Here is a 20095-nt window from a genome sequence, read left to right on the forward strand (position 1 = left end):
TGGTCCTAGTGTATTTGGACCATATGATTTGATTTAGAAGAAAGAACTTTCGAATTCGAAGAAGAACTTTCTAACGATATTCATATCCAGTAGATTTGAAATTCGCTGAAAATACATTTGGAAAGATGAATTTTTGAAATTCATAAATTTAGATTATATTTCTTAGTAACGTAAATATTAAATCAACACCTTAGTTATTTACACATAATTGATACAAAATAGAATGAATTTCGAATGATATAGGTGAACTTGAAATACATTATAATTAACATAAAATACTTATAAACACCTGACAGTTGATTTTTGAAATTTAATGTTTTGATTCTCTGATCAACAAAAGTATATTTGAAATCCATGGACGCAACCTAAATTAAAGAGTTTAAAGTATATCTCAAATCCTTCGATCCAAACACAACTTAAATTATTTCGATATCTAAAATAACACTGATGAAGAGTATAAATTAATTTAAAATGGTGGAGGAGAGCCACAAATAACGTGGTGTAGAGGGTGTGACGTGTTCCATGACCTTAACCAAGATAAGGATGTTATTTTTTCCTGGAAGCTGCTTCGCGAGTGCATCTGGACACCCACCTATATTTCTTGTTTGTTTTCCAAACCTACTCAATTGAGATTTTACTCTCGTCTATGTCAACATCGGATGATTAATTAAATTGAAATGATTTTATATATGATAATATATTGGTAATGGTTTCTAATACGAAGCATGAATTTAGGTCTACGGCATTCACACATCTCATACCGTTTCGTGTGAAAGACGATATTTAACATATTTACATCATATCATGTTTAACCCGAGCTTTACTATAAAAAAAATAGTTTTTTTAACTTTATCTTTCAATTTATTATCACATCTTTTGTCATCGCAAATAAAAATATGATATAAGTAAAGAACGATGGGATATCAGTTAACCACCCACCACTGCGTCGAAATTCCGACGTGCAGAAGTTGCTTTTCATGTACTGCAGAAGGGGTCCAACAGAGCCGCCCATTTTATGCATCTTGGTAGATTCCTCGAAAGAGGATTGCTTAACATTCATACTTAATGACAATTAATCTACAATCATCAAATGATTAGCCCAAAGCATAGATACACCCTCACTTATTTTCTTTTCTTTTTTAAAAAAAACAATTTACTTATTTTTCTTCGAGGTGTGATGTGATGTTGTTAGTTGTCCCACATCGGTTGGATTAAATACATGGGCGTTGTATATATGATCTTTTCTCCCCCCTTAAGCTAGCTTTTAGGGTTGAGTTAGATCCAAATTCCAATCTTAACATGGTATCAGAGCTTAAGCTAGTTTTTGGGGTTGAGTTAGGTCCAAATTCCAATTTTAACAGATGCAGACAAAAAAAATGAAGTGAGAATAAATTTCTTACAAATTTGTTTATTTAAGTGAAGTCGGCCACACCATCTCATTATGGTTAAAAAAGTTTGTTTGTGAATGTTATATCTATCATAAATATTTCTGTTAACCACGCGTATTAAGAAAATTATCGGAGAAACCAAGTTTTACGAATAATTTTTTTATTTTACCTTTATTTAATAAGTGTTTCGTAGTATATTAAATTGTTGGAAGTAGCTAATATTTTTAATGAGTAGGGGTATATTTGGTAAAACGAAATGTTACTTACCATAAAATATTTATTTCTACTACTATTTTTAATGCGTTACAATATGTTTTGACAAATACAATTTAAATTATTATATTCTCAAAATTTAAATAAATTTAAATAAAATTTGTCGAACTCAATATATCACCACATTTAAATCAGTAATGAGTCGTGTTTTGATTTGGGGTCAAAAAGCGTGTGATAAGTATCGTGTTATATTGGAATCTTAGTTTTTCTGTTTTTTGGGCCATGGCCCAATAATAATCGGGCTAATGAGCAAGACTTCTCCATTTAAGCCCGATTCACTCACATAGCCCGTGGAATTTAGAAGCGTAGCTGCCACTCAAAGGAGAAGTCACCTGTTCCTCAAATCTTTTCAACTGCAAATGGCTGTGTGTGGGATTTCAATTTCGTTGAACAAGCAAAGCCCTCCTCACCTTATTGGCACTCTTCCTTCTTTATCAACTCTCAAGAAACCAATCCAACTTCTTTCTTCCTCATCATCTTCCGCCTCTTCTTCAGGTGCTGTAAGATGGAGGGAAAGATTGGGAGTTTCTTTGGGGAGAAGAATGTTTAAGCTGTCAATCTTTGGGTTTTTATCATCATGGGACCTAGCATTTTCAAGACTCTTGTTTTATTCTGAGGCGCTGGCATCTCCATTATTGGAGCTTGACAGATACACCGATTCCAAAGATGGCTTCACTCTCCTCGTACCCTCTTCCTGGATTAAGGTCTGTTTCTTGCTTAGACTCCAAAAGAGGGTTCATTTTTAAGTTTTTTTTTTACATGACTGTACGGTTACGACATAATTCACCGGAAGAAAGTTGCATTTGAACCAAAAAAAAAAAAGCGCATAAAGTTTTCATTTTGGTCGTCCCGGGAGGTTCCGCCAGTTTACTCCAAATACGTAGTGAACCATGTTCAAGTTTTAAGTAGGGCTGCATCATTACTGCATGTTTATATTGATTATGTATGGTGAAATTTTTTGGAATCGGTGTGTATGGTATCGAGCTTTAACAGCAGAGGCACTCAAAACAAATTAAAATCTTGTTTGTAACTTTCTCTAAAAATATGTGTTTTGCACCTCAAATTCATTTGCATCATCCTTGCTCAGTCCCCTATCTCCGATTTCCTAGATCTGCCCAGCTTGACATTGGAGTGAATCAGGTTGATAAAGCGGGGGCTACTGTTTTGTTTGAAGATTCAAAAGACAAAACTAATAATGTGGGAGTTGTGGTCAGTCCAACTCGGATATCGAGCCTTGGAGAATTTGGGACTCCTGTATTTGTGGCAGATAAGCTTATTCAGGCTGAAAGGCGCAAGGTGAGTCAATTTTGTGTTTTTTCGCAAATCTTGATTCTCTTTTGTATGTTGTTGTGTAGTTTGTTGTTTATGGTAAAAGCGTTGCCACTTTCTTGAACTTAAGAAGCCGTAAGCTGTGAATTACTGGTATTTTATTTTTCCAGGAAAAATGTAAATAATTCGGTTCAGTGACACTGTTAGACTATGACCTTCACAAACCTTTAAGTATGTTTCCCCAAATATGGGATATGTTGATCCATTAAACTAGAGGGTAAGTGGTGGACCTAGGATTTCTGGGGGCGATTCAATGAAGCTGGAGGGTGAAATATACATTATTAGAACAATTACATATAAAATTTTTCACCGGCGGTTTGCTTCTGCTGGATCAGCCCCTATAATAGATGGGAGAAGTCAAACAATACACACACACATGTATCATTGTCCTAACCCATTATGTAAAATGGCTGACGAGAGTTTTTAGCTGTGTAGGAAAGTACAAAAGAAGCCGAGGTAATTTCTGTCTCAGAGAGAGTGGGCCATGCAGGTCTACAAGTTTATGAGTTTGAGTACAAGGTTGATAGCACCAGGGGAGGGATGAAGCGGGTGTTTTCTGCCGCATTCGCCACTTCTAAGAAGCTCTACCTTTTGAATATCACTCATTCTGATAGGTTAGACAACCCTCTGGAAATGAAGAAGAGAATGATTCTTGAACAAGTTCTTCATTCTTTCAATGCTATACCTTCAACGTGATCGATCATCAGATTTTTTCCTGATACACTTATTCTCTCTCTTCCTGGTCTTAAATGCTCCTCAGTAAGCTTCTCCAATTTTTAACCTCTTTTCAATTCTGTTGTTGCATGCTTATTATCAACATTTAATCCATGTTATCCAAAATCATGTTAATTCAGGTGCCGTTGCTACTACGAGTGAGTTGAACTTCATGGTGGAATGTACATTGCAGAAAGCAAGCTGTAAATGATCTCATTTAACACCGCAGCAAAAAACGTTCTCGTCTCACTGTTATCAAGTTGATTCATTCTTTCCCATTAGAAATCTACAAATTCTTGAGAGTCATAATCTTGATAGGTATTGTGCAGTATCCACAGTTTCTTCTCTCCCACTATTCTTCCTTTTCTTTCTCTTCGTCAAATTAAAACTCTCTCCCATTGCTTTTGAATTGGTATATTTGAACGTTTAGTGATCAAGACCAAATATTGTTTTCTTCATCTGGAAAGAATCAATATAAAACCAGATAAATAATTCTGTTCTATTATATAGAACGCCCCAAAAATAACATTGGAACAATTTCACAGACAAAGCATGATCCGATCCTAATTGAGATAAAAGAACAAGAAAGGATCAATTACACTCTTTAATGCTTGCCAATAAAATGAAAACAAAGTGAAAGATAATGTAATTAAAATGAAAAAAAAGTGAAAGATAATGTTGGCAATCATGAAACTGAAGAAGTGGAAAGATTATGTTTGAAAATTCAAAATGGATCAGACTTGTTAAAGTTCGACATCGTTAATTAGTTGTGGCTTTGGTAACTTGTTTTTATTTACTTAGAGAGGTCTATACACGCTAAGATGAGCCTCAAATTTGTTTTCTTGTATATTAATTACTGATTTGTTTAGAGGTAATTTTTTTGCGTTACAATATAGTTTATTTACTTACACTCAGCCTTGTGGCAGTCAAAACCATGGATCTATCAATTTCATTAGTCTAAAAAGTGGCATTTGAAGCAATTCAAAACTTTGGTAAAATCTGATTTGTTGGTATTTAATAGTCCGTTTTCGGAGCAAAACAAGATCTAGCTTTCTGGATAGTGGGTTGTCAACACTTCTAATTTCAATAAGATTAAACGAATTCATTGTATTATTATTCACAACCATTCCAATTTTTTTTTAAAAAAACGAATGTAATAACAAGAAAATGACTTTTCTTAGTTCTTTGACTAGCTAATGGATGCTAGCTTTCATACATGCTTTCTAATTGCCGATGTCTTAATTATAGTTTCAATTTTTGACAAATTTTATTTGACGCAAATTTTAAAATTTGTTCTGCTAAAGAAATAAAAAAAATCAGAGCTACTAACTTCTTTTCTGAAAGCCAATTAACACTTGTTACATTTTCAATTGATCTTGAAGTTTTTTTAAAGTTAATATATTCCAGCCTATAAATAGGAGCAGGTAGAATTGTATAAAAACATTTTTTCCCCTCTTTCTCAGTACGATGGAATAGAAGAATGAATCTCAGATTTCCATTTCTCTCTCTGTTTACTTCTAATAGTTTTAAAATTTTTGTTAAGTGACTCTTGTGAAAAACAAATTAATTATTGACTACTTTTTTTGAAAAAAATAACAATAATTTTTACTTGTTTGATATGGAGTTATTGTTTAACTTTGATTGTCTCCATTAAAAATACCTAGTATTTAGATTAACTTAAGCAAGGGGTATTTAAAAAAGTGACATTTCAAGAAAAAAGGAAAAATGAGAGATAACTACGAAGAAAAAACAGTTATTTTTGCAAAGAATCAACTAACTATATTTATTGATCCACAAATCTACTTAAACCAAGAAAATTTTGAGCCATCAAAATGTAATAGTGTTAGATATAAATTTGTTGATTTCAATCTTTTTTTAATATATTGGAGTTAAAAATATGGTCCAAAATAAAACCAGCAACATTACCAAATTCAAAACAAGAGCCATGGGTACCCATTCATGCAAAAGACCCAAAATTTTATCCATACAATTTGCAGCTTTTAAATGGAGGAAATCAAGAATAGAAGCTTTCAATTTCATCTATGTTATAAGCTGCCCACATTTATTCAAAGACTCAAAGAAGGGGGAAGAAAAGACACCAAGAAAAATACACAGAACTGCACATGAAAATCAAAACCAACCACCAATCTGATACACAAAACATGAATTCAACCTTTTAACTTATAGAACTCTCAGTAGCCAGTTTTGAATGGCTTGTACACCTTGAGATCAAGAATCACACCCGCAACAGAACCGGCAGCAGCAGCAATAGAGATCACTAAACAAGCGAAACTCAGCGTCTGTAAACAAATCCATCGTGTACTCCACTTCGGTATCCTTTTCTGCGCAATATACATCTCAACTGGGAAATAAACCGTTAAAGGCCAGAACCCGAAAGCCCCAAGAATCCCAACCACGTCATTGAAAAAAGGCAGCAGCATCGATATAACAGTAGTGATCACCACAAACATAGTCCTCCAAACTAACCGGAACAAGTTCAGGTTATACGAATACTCCAGAAAGGGAACCGGGATACGGATTTCTTGAGTGATGAATCCACTATCAGGCCATTTTTCGGACGCTTTTTTCTCAAGAAACGCAAAAAGTGGCTGGCAGTAGACTTGGTAAGCACCGACTAAGTGTATCACGATTGCTGCGTTTGCTATGTCGAGAAGCCAATAAGGGTTGTAGAATCCAAATCCGGTAAGAAGATTTCCTGGTGCGAGGTCTCCGAATGCTGCATATCCCATACAGCCACAGAGCATGTAGAATGCAGTTGTTACAATAGTGCTGATAAGTGTGGCTTTTTTCATGGTTTTCGACTCGGATGGAGGCGATTTTACGGTGTCCTGAATGTGAAGAACCGAAAAAAGTTATTATTTGGGTTGAATTATTGCTTACACAAATGTCCTTTTGGCAAGAAAAATCACAGAAAACGAACCTGAATTTCAATAAGAATGATTGAAAATGAGTACGCAAAGGCAATGTCCCCTAAAGCCTGGAAGCTCCTCCAAATCTTTTGTGTCTCAGTCACTGTTCCAATGCTTATTCCAGTTAAACTACCCTTGATCATTCCAGTTTCTGTCAATCAAAACATGTAACACACAAGCGTGAAAAAGAATGTTTAAATCATAAAAAATTCTTCGCATCACCGTTGATTCGAATGAAATTCAACCTGCCACTTTGGCGATGCCGAGGCCTAAACCGATAGACGAATACGTAAAGGACATGACAGCAGCAACTATCGAGAGCCACCATATCTGATCAAAGTCTGGGATTTGTGAAAACAAGATTTGTGTGATCCCAAAAGCGATCATATACGGATTACTCGACATGCGGCACGGGTCTTTCCCTTCACTTTCGTGGAAACAATCTGATCTTTTGATGGCCCTGTTGAATTTCCATAAATAGGAGTTCAAGATAAGAATAATCAAAATCCTAGAAATTAGCACATCCAACAAACCACTTCATGCACTAAAACAACGACTACTGTACATAAAAAAATCTGAAGTTTGAACTGATTCTATAGAGATGAACATCAATAACTTTATGCATCGAGACGATAGTAACTTAGTGTACTCACATCATGCTTATAGATGCTGCAATGGTGTACCCAATGGCCACTCCAAATATGTTAAGATACTGGATTAGCCCGCATAACTTCATTTTAAATCCACCTAATATAACATATAAAAGCAATATATTAAAAAGCTTTGATCTTTTTAATTTTTATTATCTTTAATTTTTTAGAAATCTTGTACCAAGATTTGATCGGACGGCATCCATGTAAGTGTAGTTTCTCTTGCCAAACAACGGATCACCGGAGCGGTAGCAATCGGCTAGGAGAGTTGAGGTGTAGTAAATCACGAAAGAGAACAAGAACATCACAGTTGGGCCTGCGACCCATCCTAATTGGGCTATGGCCCATGCCAAAGACAACACTCCGGATCCAATCACCGCGGTTATGATGTGTGCGCTCGCGGTCCAAACATTCCCTACATAAAAACACGCAGTATAAACAAATTCCTTCTGCATGCAATTTATATGAAATATGAGACATTAACGCCGGTAGTTGGACTACAAAAATTTAAACACGTTAAAAAAATTCTTGGTTGTAGCTAGATTGGTATGTACCAGTTCTTTGGGGTCGACCGTCATCATCGATATCTTTGGGGCCAAAATGGGGTGGCAAAATGACGGAGATGTCTACCGCTTGGCTGCCGTCGTGGTGGTTGTTGGTGGCAGCACCCTCACCCATCTTGTATTTAAGCAAAAAGAAAGATTATACACACTGTTCCAAGTTAATATGATGAAGCTTTTGTAACAGCCTTGCGAAAAAGCAAATCAAAGAGACATGCACATTAGGAATTATTATGTTCGGAATAAATATGCATATATTTCAAAACAAGAGAGCAAATTAAGAACGGAACTGAGTCGTTCATGGCAAAGTAGAGGAGGGTTTGTGGGATATTTATAATACTAATTTGTAACCCATTAGTTTCTAAAGGTCGAATCAAAAGTAAAAAAATGTCATAACGTGTATAGTTTCTAATATTGGAAAATATAAAATTAAAGGGTCAATTTTTCCACAAGTTTAATTTCAAGAATTCAATCAAAACGAGCAACACTAACTCCATATGTCAACGCATGCACACACAGATATGTACAAAAAAAATTACATATATTATAATTTATGTGATAAGTCAAATCTGACAATATAATAAATAGTTACTAACACTATATTTTTTCTTCGAAAAATTTAAATATGTACCTGACTTGTATGTAATTTGCTCCCTGGGAAGGAGGGACAATAATTATGTACAAAGAGGAATTATTTGTAATATATATTTTAAGATGGCAACTGCTGCACACTCTTTAATTTCAGGCTGCTTCTTGTGCTTATATATATATATGTGAAAAGAAGAGAGTGGCAAAAAAATAAATTAATAATAATCAAGTAATCGCACTAGCTAGGTATAAAATGTTAGTGCATTGTTTGTCTAGTGTTGTTGAAAAACTTGTAATAATATCTTAATTAAAAGGTTTGCTTTAGGTCCATTCGATTCTACGTGTAATTTTTCCTTCCGTTGTTGTTGGAAGGGCACAATTTGAATCATTGCATAATTCAGTGCTTAAGATCAGCAAGAATAAATTAATTATTATGTGTAATATTAATAAATGGATGATGTTTTAATTAGAAGTTATGTCGTCCATTCTTTTATATATATATATATATATATATATATATATATATGTATATATGTATTAGGTTATGTTTGGTTAGAGAATAAAATTATGAAATGATTAAGAGAGAAATAATAAAAAAAATGATTGAAGTAGAAATATAATATATAATATTAAAATAATATTATGTTTGATATGATTGTTAAGAGTGTGATAATTAAGAATTTTTTGATGAATTGACAAAATTGCTCATCCACTTTGGCGGCGGCGGCGGCAGTTGTCGGATGTGATCGGCCGGCGGCGGTCTGCCGGCACTTGGCTGTCAGTCGACGGCGACCGACAGTTGGCGGTGGTCAGCCGGCCGCGGCATTGGTCGGCGGCGGTCGGTAGAATGAAGTGGTGGAGAGTTTGGATATAGGAGAAGGGTAAAATTAAAAAAAATATGATGAATTAAGAGTTGGATAAATAATCCTAGGGGGTGAGGAGTGATTATTTTATCTCAGTTAATATAACCTAATCATTTATAGAAGAGATTGACTTGATTAAATAAAAATCCTACCAAACATGAGATTAGGTGGATTAAAAAACTATAAATCCACCTAATCCTTCGTACCAAACGTAGCCATATAGTTGATTTTAAGAGGCCAAAGTAAAAAATTTTTTGGTTTGTTTTAATTATTAATGCATGTGTGGGAAATATTATTCATACTAATTATTTGTTTTAATTTTTTACTTTTAAAGAATAACCAAATTTTTTTTTGGGGGTGGGGGGGTTTAAAGGACTTACATGCATCCATTATAGTCTTGTGTCGGGAATATGGTCAATAAATGAAATATTCCTTGTGACATTTTTATAAATTAGGTTCGAGTCTTCTACCTAAATAAAATTATTTGATGCATGAATAAAATTAATGACCCTACCACCATCACCAGTACCGGTATATAGTCAAAGCCTTTAAAAAAACCCACTTTCAATGGTAGTTCTATAAATTGGACGCCCCCACAATAAATATATGCCAAAAAAATGATTTAAATTTTTAAAAAATAGTGGACCGAAACTGAAATTTGCCAATATATATAAAGATATGTGAGAGTTAATTCCTTTTTGTTTGGGTATTTGAATCTTGTGCAGAGTAAGACAAGGTCGAGTTTGGAGTACAACGTAATAAATAATAATCCCTGTAATTGTTCTTGAATAAATAAAATAATCTTTATATTTAATGAATAGTTATGTAAAATATAGATTTTATTCCTCCATCCTGCTGCTCTCTGTCTGAAAAAAAGAAAAAGAAAGAAGGTTGTCGCCACACACAGAATAAAGTTAAAATATAATCTTGTATTACTTTTGAAAGCATGTTGTTGATTCCTTCGGTATCCGCCAGTGAATTTGCATAAAGTGCAGAAAGAATGTGTGATTTGAATAGTATTAATGATGATGATTCATAATAAAGTCACTAATGGCTTGTCTATAAGCTATCATCATTCCTCATACTTTGGGTAATTATTTATATATATTATATTAATTTATACATTCAAAGAATCATATTCCTAATTTGAGAAGAGTAGGTCTTTCGTGAGACGGTCTCACGAATCTTTATCTGTGAGACGAGTCAACCCTACCGATATTCACAATAAAAAGTAATATTTTTTCATGGATGACCCGAATAAGAGATCTGTCTCACGAAATACGACCTGTGAGACCGTCTCACACAAGTTTTTGTCATCTGGAGAATGTATAGTTCTTAATTAGAAAACAAAAAGAATATATTTTGATGGGACAAAATTTGTTGTGTAAAACATCTCTTGCCATTGATGCATTGTGAAGACATGAAAGAAAAACCAGTTCTGAAATCATTAAAAAAGCATGATATCAATATACTAGCTAGAAGTGAAATATTTAACAAATTTGAATTTTTTTTAGGTTTGATTTCATAACAAGCAAAACGAAATAACAAAAAAGTTGGAGTTTAATAAGAAATTAATAGAAACCAAATCAAATTAAAGATAGAAGGTAACATATACAAGTATGATAGGAGGAGCACGAATCATCCCGCTCAACACGAGCTCGATGCCGGGGGGGGCATTGGTGTAGGGGATATCCTAGGCCAAAACTTGGGCGATGAGCTCACTGACCTATCTTGGGATATATTGCATGAATTTGAGTCAAAAAGAATTTCCATCTGATTTAACATTTAATTTCTAAATATTAATTTGCATATAATAGAGGATGTAATATCATCTCGTACCGTTTATATAAGTCACGTTAATTTCTTTTTTCTTTATCCCAAATACACAAACATATATATATATGTATCCATATTTAACAATATTTATTATATTCTTTTCGTAGTATATCTTTATTTAATTTAGGGTTTTGCAAATTAATCGAGAGGTTGTTTGGCTCAGCTTATAAGCTGTTTAAGAGTTTATAAGCTTTTAAAAGTAATGTTTGCAAATGCTTAAAAAAGTTATTACTGGATTTTTCTTAACAAAGTTGCAACCAAAATTTGTTTGGTAAAGTTTTTTTTAAAATCTTATTAGGAATTAAAATAAACTGTTTTTTAAAAAGTTGAGGTATCCCAACTTAATTAAAATGATCTTCTTTGAATACTTTTAAACTATCAAATTATCTTTATTAATTTTATCATATTTAAAATCTAATTTCGTATAATATATTATAATACCAAACTAATTAACATATTTAATTGTCATTATCTTATTTTATTAAAAAAATTAAATTTAAAATAAGACCTCACACCTTATAAAAATCTTAAATAATTTTTAAATTGTTTTAAATAAGTTTAGTCAAACATTATCAAACTTCCAAAAATATAACCATCTATTTATGTAAATACTCTTTAAATAAGCGTAAAATTAAAAAATTATTAATATAATTGATATTTCTAATGAGTTTCTTACTTTATGTGAAAAAACGCATCTATATGATAACAGATAAGGATTGTAAATGAGTCGAGCCAAAAACTGTCAAACTCGAGCTCGACTTGTTTAAGATATATATATATATAGGCTCGAGATCAATTCGAGTTTTATCATTAGGCTCGAGTTTGGCTTATTTGAAAATTACAAAGTTCGCAAATAGCTCGAGTTCGTTTCGATAATAGTTCGTTTATTATGTTTAACGAGTATGACTCAAGCTTGTCTCGTTAAGCACACTCATTTTCGAGCTCGTTAAAAAGCTAATTTTCGAGCTCTTTGGACATTCTTAGCCAAAATGCCAATTAATATATGAAAATTTGAAGGGTGAGTTTTTCATTTTATATCATTCACATGTCATCTTTTTCGTTTAATCTTCAATTGAGACAACAAATAAACGGTGCATGTCTCTAAATTCATGGCCCAGTAAACTAGCCCAACGAAGCTCGAGCTCGGGCCACATAAACGAGCTCGAGTTCACAAACAAGCTCACGAGTTTACGAGTTGAATACCATTAAGTTTGAGTGCGGTTTGATAAAATTGTCGAGCTCGATTTTGTGTTTGTCTTGATAAACTTAACGAACTATGTCGGACGAACTTTTTATCGAATCACACTTCAAACAGCCCACGAGCAACTTAGTTCGTTTACTTCTCTAATCAACTCAGGATAGGTTCGAACCCTAGAAGTGGGGAGAGATGGATCGAGAACTATATTAAATTTAATTTTAAACAGAAAACAATAGAGAGGCGAAGAAAAAAATATCTACGATTCTACGAATTCTTCTGCACTTCGTATTGTCCATATCCCACGCTCCATAGACCATAACGCAGCAGACGGCGAATGGCATTCCCCATGCCCAAATTTTCAACCTTTTCAACAGATTTTTCATATGTCCCGCAAAATTCTTCAAGTGTACTGCCTCCCATTTTTCGCTCTCCTCAATTCAGGTACAACTGTTGCTACAAAAGTCCAAGATTTTGTTACAAATTGAAGTGTTGTTACGCCGCCGCAAAGGAGGAACGAAGTGGAGGGTCTTCGACGACGAAGAAGAGAAAGAAGCACAGTAGCAAAAATAGCATCGATAATTTGATTGAAGATGATTTTGTGATTGGAAAAACCGATGGTGGTGGTAGGGTGGAGGTGCTAGAGTCACCGTCGCAGTCGGAGAACGCATCGCTTCTGCTTCCGAATCCGCCTGCGGGTTTTGTGTTGGACGAGCGAGGGAGAGTTTTGAAAGCTTCTAATAAGCGTGTTGCCACCATTGTGAGTTTTTCGCTACGTTTTTAAACATTTTGAATTCGAATAGTGATAATGTACAGTAACTTCTACGTGTGTGGGCGTGCGGTGTTACTTTGTGTCAGTTCGGTGTTGTAAAGTTTCGTTCTTTATGCTAAATTTTCTGCAATTGTGGTAAGCCAATCACTCGTTCTTTCATTTTATTGCGATGAAATTCATCTTTAGTGAATTTTAAGTTTTTTAAGGAGAAGGACGAGATATGACCATGCCAAATGCATTGTGAGGTATCAAATTCTGAATAAGAAATATAAGCTGTCAGTGTGGTTGAATGAGTAGCCAGAAATTTTTCCATCTTATCAATTGATTAGCTATTAGATTCGAGTCTCAGAACTGAAGATGATCATAAACCTTTTAGTTTTAATAGCCGGAATTAAGCCTACAGTATCACGAGTTTGACTCGTGTAAAAAAGTTACCCATGGATGGATTTTTTTTTTCTGTTTTGCATTTAGGGCCAACAAAGACGTGATTGTGTTAGGACAGAGAAATTTGTATTTGGATTCACATTCTATGGAAGTAAATTGTGAATGTGTTACATACTTGTTGAAGTCAGCCAGTGATGTCTGTTTCTTTTGTAAGATGACAAACTCAGAGACATAAGAGAACGGTTCTTCTGTGTATAGTTCTAGATTATATTACGCCAATGTTAGATTTGACAACAGCTTGCTCTCTTTTTAGGCTCCATCCTTTTCGTCTCCATGTTGATAACATTATTTCTCCCCTGTTTCTTCAATGATTTATTTATGATAATCTAAAAATCAACTTCAGGTCGATTCCACCAATAACTCCCCGCTGGAGTGCGTTGTAAGGAGGATATTTAGAAATTCACAGGGAGATGAATGTATGCTACTGTGCCCAGTTGACACGTAAGTAGATTGCAGGTTGTGATCAAGTTAACTTCTTTGTCTTCGTGAAAAGGATTGGCTACTTACTATTATTATCTACAGACCTGTTCAGATTCTGAAGAGCGTCAATGTTGAAGGATGGTCTGCGGTACGTTTGAAAATTTTAGCTTGCTAACAGTCGTCATGTTTTTTACAAGTTTGCAGAAGTGTCATTTTTCTATACTTTTATTGGGCAATCATACTTTAACGTTTTTTTATAAAATGATTATAACATGAGAAACCTTCTCCTTTTAAAAATTGCTTACAGAATTCATGCATGAGAACCGTCTACAATGATATGCTCGAGTTGGAAAATGCATTTTATTTTTCTGAACAGATGTTTTAAGTTGTTTTTCTTTTCTTTTTTTTTGTCAGTAGAATCCTTATTTTCAGCCCCAGTGTTGCCCAATTATGGCATGAAACATGGAAGTCCCTGCGTAATATTAATCTGTGAAAAATCATGGATCACTGAGTGCTCATTTATTATTTATATATATTTGTCTATGGTTACTTCAGCAATGGAAAATAATTATGGTTTTGAATGTGTCTAATCACTAACCTAAATGGTCATTGACCTTAAATGAGCATGTTTGATAAGATGTTTGTGAGATATGAATATCTTTAAATTAGTTCAAATTTTGTGCATAACTTTAGTTCAAATAGGATTATTAACTTAAATATCCGTTCTTCTGAAGATTATTGGCGGTATCACTTGGCTCTTCTTTGAAATTGAGAGGTTTGGTTGGCCAACTTAGTATTTAGTACGATGCAAGGAGGTTGTGTATATTAGTTGAAAGAGTAGCAAGTGTCGCTACACAGATCATTTGTCAAATTATTGATTGCTCATCATAGTTGTTATTCCTGCTTGCCATAAGGGAACTTTATAGAGTGGAGCATGTGTAACATTTATGATTTATGAATTCCCACTTTATGTTTTCTTGTTTCTTATATATATTTACAGTGTGTTTGGTAGCACAGAATTAGATGGGATTTGAATTGCAAAAACCATTTTAGTGTTCGGTAAAATGAGATTTCAAAATGAGATCGATATTTGATCGGATTTCATATGATTTCATTTAACTAAGTGAAATCCTTGCAAAATTGGTAAGATTTCATGGGATTTCATGGAATTGGAGTATTAAAAACAATCAAATTATTTTTATATTACTTATAAATTTAAGTCTTTTTTTTAAACATTTATAAAATACCATTTATCCAAAATCTATATTATCAATTAACACTATCATATTATTTATGTATTTCTTGAGAAAATCGAATAAAAAATATTTTTATATTGAAAATTCTATAAATTATTTATTTTTCTTAGGAAAAAACTTCATTCTTTTTAATGATAAAAACATAATTTATTAAAATCTGTTAACTTTATTTTAATATTCATAAACTTTATATTTTTTCATTTCTTAAAAAAACTAATAAAAATATTTTTTATATGTTAAAAATAAATTTTTGTTCTTGATAAAAAATATATGAGTATTTATATAAATTTTATTGATAAAAAAAGAATATTTTTTTTGTCAAATCAAATTCCAAATTAGATTTTAAATCCTTGCCAAACACCAAAATGGAATTCCAATTCCAAGGATTTAAATTCCAAATCCAATTCCAATTCCCTTTTTATATATCTAAACATACTGTTAAGCTTATCCATTTGTGGTTTCATGTTTGAATATCAAATGCTGTTCGTCACAGGAAAAAAACCTCCTTTCCCCTGTTTTTGTAACCTGCTTTTTATTTTGGTGTATCATGATATGAACATCTTTTATTCAAACTATTATATAGGTAAGTGATGAAGAAGTAGAAGCCATTCTTCCTACTGCAGCTTACGCCCTTGCCAAAATTCATATGCATTTGGTATACAGTGGGTATGATGAGGCATCAACTTAGCATTTAAAGTATAATCTCTGGAGTGGCATATATTTGGGATTTTGCCTATTTTACGTGAAAAATGTCGATACGAGTTTGGGGATTTTTAAAATGAAACAGTCATTTGCTTATGAATTTTGATAGTTGGGATTAGATATGGTGAATTTAAAAAATAAAGTTCCACTCGACATCCCGACATCCCGACAAACAACGCCTGGACATTTTCTCCCTGTATCAGAATCTTGACCATTTTTCCTTCCTATTTTGTCCTATTATCATGCAATTTTTTCCTTTCCTGCCTCCAGATTTTGCTATACAGCACGAGGCGGGTTTTGCTACACCGAAGAAGACATTTTTGAAGTTCATACTGGTGAATTTCCTAATTTTTTCTCGTTCAAGCTTAATATTTTTCAAAAATAGTAATTCATCATTCTCATTTTCCTTACGAGCTTGTAACCTCTCACTCTCTCAGTTTGTTGCGTTTAGGAAGATGAGAATCATTTAGACATTTTTTGTTTGTGTTTTTTCTAGACTTGGTTAGACAATAAATGGTCGCTATGTTGGTATGAGGATGTTATAATTAAGGTCATGTATCAATTATTCAACTTGCCGACCATGCATATCCCCTGCTTGTTATTGTCCACAAAATCGATGTGTATGAATGCATGACTCTGATTAATTTGTATATCGGCAACGAATATAGGATTGCAATTAAGTAGCCTTCATTGAATAATGATATCATTTAATACAAGTGATGGATGAACACGAATTTTGAGTAGATGTGTCGGTGTTTAAACTTTCTTTTGTACTGTAGTTTAGAGTGAAAATTAGTGAAAATAAGAATAACAATATTTTTTAGTTTTAAAAATGACACGCCTTAGTGAACAAAACTACTTTCTATAATTACCTCTTATTTGATAATATAGTATGAAAATTATGTTTTAGAGGTAATCAATGATATAATTTTTAAAAAGTGGCACATCAAGAAATCAAGTTAGTTTTTAAAAACTGTTCTTGCTTATTGTATAAGTAAGATTATGAGGTTGCAAATAGCCACTCTTCGTTTGCTATATGACCACTAAATGAACATGACTGCATTGCATGTGTGAATATGTGAATCGGCTCTAGAACATATTTTAAATGGTAATTTATTGATATCCTCCAAGAATCAAGCTCCTATGCTTATTAGTACCTTTTCGGACATAAAATAATATGATATATGTTTGGTATTTCTGAATGAGACATTTCAGCTGTAGGTATCATATTTGAGATTAGTTGGGTCATTTAATTATTCGATGTTACGTGATATGTCGTAAATTTTGAGCGTATTGTGTTGAAATAATAATAATTACAAGAGGAATGTGAATAGGATGAGAAAACATTTTCGCAAATGAAATTGAAAATGAGTGGAAATCGTTGGTTTCATCTCTGAAAAATGTTGTCGTTTTCCAGAATATGAATTTTAACTTGCTAATGAATAGTTTTCGCTTATATGCAGACAGTGCTGAAGATGTAGATGGTTTGGCGACTGAAGGCATTGAAATTGTGTGCTTCCATCTGGTATGATGTTAGTCGTGTTCTGCTGAGCAGATATATTATTTAGGGAGACTGATTTTATAACGAAACAATAAGTTGCACAATCCTACGAAATGCCTGTGAAGAAAAACCTTGGTCAAAGCTTTTTCTCAGCCTAGAACTTTTCATCGTGCAGGATGGTTCCCACTATATGATCTATACACCTTCTGACCCTCTTCTGTTTGTTGCTGTGAAGGTAACAAATTAGTAATCATATTTGTGTTCAAGAAAGCGTTCATTCTTGCCCACAGTTCAATGTGTTTTTGGAGTAGTGTGTTGTCTTATCTGAAACTTCTTGCCTGCATAAGTTTGATTCTGCATCATGAGGCACTGCACTTTTTATCTCACACGAAGTCCTTTTTCGTTGCAGGATAAAAATGGGGTGTTACAGATAGCTGATGATGTAAGCATTTTAGGCTCGCGTCTTTCTATCTTATCTTTTAAAAAAATTTCTTTCCTTTTCTCATTGGTGTTTGAATTATGCCAAAAGCACCCGTAGTCAGACTATTTCTTAAAACGCTAAGCAGTATCACAAAACGCACCCTACAGAGTCGTAATTGAACTCCAGATAGTTTGATTCAAAATTCATTTGTTTGAATTTTTTGATTTGAAAAGGAGGAATCCGATATGATAATATTGGATGTGAAGCCGAAGCCGAAGTCATTTCTTTTTATTTGATTGCATACTATCAATTGTTTCCAAGCTTTGATCGAAACAAATGCTGTAACAGGAACTTTTGGATGATCCCGCCGTAATTAGCTCCATAGATGAGGAGACTGAATTCAACGCGTTAGTGGTATGCATGCCTACTTCACTGACCCTCTAAAGCTTATCAGGTTATGATCAATTTACCCCATCTTAAGTCTATATTTGTATTTGTAGGAAGAAGAAGCTGCTCTTTTTGAATCTTTAATTGGAAAAAGGTGATCCATCTGGTGTATCATCGATGGTAGGAAGCAGGTTGTAGATGTATTTGTTGCATTAAATTAAATGTTGTAGGTAGCTCGTACAATAACATTGTCTATAAAATTATACAATATCGTAAATTTAAACTCGTGGATATCAAGAGTAGTGCGTGAACAAACCGAGTCACGCTAAATATAGCCAAAATTTTAAGTTCCACACGAATTTGATATTTTTGAATATTATTTAAATATTTTTCGAGCCGATTTGAGAAACTCATGAACTAGCTCAGTTTGTTTACTCGAGTTTAGAGCAACTACTTTGGGTCATGTTGTCATTTTTTATCTCCAAAAATACACATATACGTCATCTATAATTATCATATTATGATAAAATATTTTTTTTATCTTTATATATATATTTAAAATTTTAAAATAAGATCATATTATCATAAAAAAATGTTATTACGGAAAATAATTTTTAAGGATTTTTTATTGTAGTGTTACTTTGGGTTTTAAACAAAAATTATTTAACATAAAAAAGTATTATAATTTGGTGTTTAAATGCCAAGAGAAATAATTTTTAAAGGTTTTATTCTTATAGTATTACTCTGGGTTTTGCACAAAAATATTGAACATAAAAAGGTATTATAATTTGGAGTTTAAACGTCAAGAAAATGAAGAGACAAGGAGAATTGTTGAATAATCATACAATAATTTGGTGTTGGCCTCGTGAAATTACGCAAAAATACTATAATTTGGTGTTGAAATGCCAAGAAAATGAGGAGGCCAGAAGAATTGTTGAAAAATGATACAATAAAGATTTTTAGTTATTGATGCTTTGATGAATTCATTGATTTCTTTAGAGCAATGAGAGACTCTTGTTCATTTAAATTCATCTAATATTGTTCATTTCAGGAGGAACATTATAGGATTCTAATTCTTGTTGAATTCATCTTACAGAGGAAATAAGTCAAAAGATAAAATGACATTTTCAGGAGGAAAAAAAGAACTGATGCATCAAATTCATTTCCGACAAAAAAAATTTGTCCTAAGACTCAAATCTTCGTTTATTTTAGTGTACTTTTATTATCCTATTTGAGTTAATGATATTATAGGATTCTAATTCTTCATTTAATTTTGTGATATTCAAATTATTACATTTTGGGATTGCAATTCTTGACATTTTATCAATAAAGAAATTTTCTTTTCGTTTATTCAATTTTGTATCATATATTGTTTCATGATTATGCTACTGGTGATTTTGCTCAGGTGAGATTCTGACCGGATTACCATTAACATTTGTGATTATCGTGTTTATGAAATTTTTGTTTCTGATAAATATTTCAATTTGATTTATACAAAGAGCTTTTAAATACTCACATATTGATGCAAATGGATGTAGTTTTTAAAAATGGATTTCGGTAAGATTTCAAAGTTTTTTTGCTTAAAAATGAATGAACTTGCAACCTGAAGATGATTTGACGTGAGAAATTGTGATCTTTTTTGCATATATCAACTGTCTAACGCCCCCACATTCAACGACTGTCCACACTTTGTCAACACGAATTTTTCAAACGTGCTTATGTTTTCATTCACACGCACCCTAGAAACTTCCGAGGGGGTAACTCATCCAATAATTGTCACAAGTCAAACACAATTAACTTTGGAGTTTTTAAGTAATGAGCTCACGAAAATAGATGTACATTTTTGTTACAACTAGTACTTATCAA

General features: G+C 33.0%; 3 protein-coding genes across 7 annotated transcripts; 2 read left to right on the top strand and 1 right to left on the bottom strand.

Annotated features, from left to right (window-relative positions):
* Window positions 1-1957: 1957 nt before the first annotated feature.
* Window positions 1958-4163, top strand: LOC142523343 (psbP domain-containing protein 2, chloroplastic). 4 transcript variants are annotated; one of them, XM_075627106.1, is made up of 4 exons: window positions 1958-2365; window positions 2781-2957; window positions 3426-3749; window positions 3845-4146. In XM_075627106.1, exons 1-3 carry the CDS (start codon window positions 2021-2023, stop codon window positions 3684-3686), a joined length of 783 nt encoding a protein of 260 aa, XP_075483221.1. In that variant the 5' UTR covers window positions 1958-2020; the 3' UTR covers window positions 3687-3749; window positions 3845-4146. The 4 variants fall into 4 exon arrangements, with proteins under 4 accessions (XP_075483221.1, XP_075483223.1, XP_075483222.1 ...); XM_075627107.1 differs by having other exon boundaries at window positions 1959-2365; window positions 2802-2957; window positions 3845-4142; XM_075627109.1 differs by having other exon boundaries at window positions 2226-2365; window positions 2771-2957; window positions 3845-4147.
* A 1395-nt stretch (window positions 4164-5558) lies between these two features.
* On the bottom strand, window positions 5559-8572 carry LOC142523124 (amino acid permease 3-like). Of its 2 annotated transcripts, XM_075626771.1 has the most exons (7): window positions 8476-8572; window positions 7839-7962; window positions 7466-7699; window positions 7288-7381; window positions 6880-7094; window positions 6646-6785; window positions 5559-6553 (listed from the first exon to the last, which is right to left on the bottom strand). In XM_075626771.1, the coding sequence occupies exons 2-7, from the start codon at window positions 7960-7962 to the stop codon at window positions 5897-5899; spliced, it is 1464 nt and encodes a 487-aa protein (XP_075482886.1). In that variant the 5' UTR covers window positions 8476-8572; the 3' UTR covers window positions 5559-5896. The 2 variants fall into 2 exon arrangements, with proteins under 2 accessions (XP_075482886.1, XP_075482884.1); XM_075626769.1 differs by lacking the exon at window positions 8476-8572 and having other exon boundaries at window positions 7839-8143.
* Window positions 8573-12549: 3977 nt separating this feature from the next.
* LOC142522304 (uncharacterized) lies at window positions 12550-18580 on the top strand. The gene is made up of 10 exons (XM_075625595.1): window positions 12550-13086; window positions 13886-13983; window positions 14065-14110; window positions 15802-15884; window positions 16191-16255; window positions 17384-17445; window positions 17597-17656; window positions 17831-17863; window positions 18191-18256; window positions 18343-18580. Exons 1-10 carry the CDS (start codon window positions 12664-12666, stop codon window positions 18385-18387), a joined length of 981 nt encoding a protein of 326 aa, XP_075481710.1. The 5' UTR covers window positions 12550-12663; the 3' UTR covers window positions 18388-18580.
* Window positions 18581-20095: the final 1515 nt, after the last annotated feature.

The sequence above is a fragment of the Primulina tabacum genome, chromosome 13 (genome assembly GCF_025594145.1).
Source record: "Primulina tabacum isolate GXHZ01 chromosome 13, ASM2559414v2, whole genome shotgun sequence".
NCBI classification, from domain to species: domain Eukaryota; kingdom Viridiplantae; phylum Streptophyta; class Magnoliopsida; order Lamiales; family Gesneriaceae; genus Primulina; species Primulina tabacum.

What these genes read in the sequence shown, in the direction of transcription:
- LOC142523343 (XM_075627106.1), top strand. Translation starts at nt 2,021, where the DNA reads ATGGCTGTGTGTGGGATTTCAATTTCGTTGAACAAGCAAAGCCCTCCT. An exon ending in TACCCTCTTCCTGGATTAAG is followed by an intron (nt 2,366 to 2,780) that starts GTCTGTTTCTTG and finishes AGATCTGCCCAG; the next exon opens with CTTGACATTGGAGTGAATCA. An exon ending in TTCAGGCTGAAAGGCGCAAG is followed by an intron (nt 2,958 to 3,425) that starts GTGAGTCAATTT and finishes TTAGCTGTGTAG; the next exon opens with GAAAGTACAAAAGAAGCCGA.
- LOC142523124 (XM_075626771.1), bottom strand. Translation starts at nt 7,962, where the DNA reads ATGGGTGAGGGTGCTGCCACCAACAACCACCACGACGGCAGCCAAGCG. An exon ending in CGGTCGACCCCAAAGAACTG is followed by an intron (nt 7,700 to 7,838) that starts GTACATACCAAT and finishes GTTTTTATGTAG; the next exon opens with GGAATGTTTGGACCGCGAGC. An exon ending in CGGCATCGCCAAAGTGGCAG is followed by an intron (nt 6,786 to 6,879) that starts GTTGAATTTCAT and finishes TTTGATTGACAG; the next exon opens with AAACTGGAATGATCAAGGGT.
- LOC142522304 (XM_075625595.1), top strand. Translation starts at nt 12,664, where the DNA reads ATGGCATTCCCCATGCCCAAATTTTCAACCTTTTCAACAGATTTTTCA. An exon ending in ATGCATTTGGTATACAGTGG is followed by an intron (nt 15,885 to 16,190) that starts GTATGATGAGGC and finishes TCCTGCCTCCAG; the next exon opens with ATTTTGCTATACAGCACGAG. An exon ending in TTCTGTTTGTTGCTGTGAAG is followed by an intron (nt 17,657 to 17,830) that starts GTAACAAATTAG and finishes TTTTCGTTGCAG; the next exon opens with GATAAAAATGGGGTGTTACA.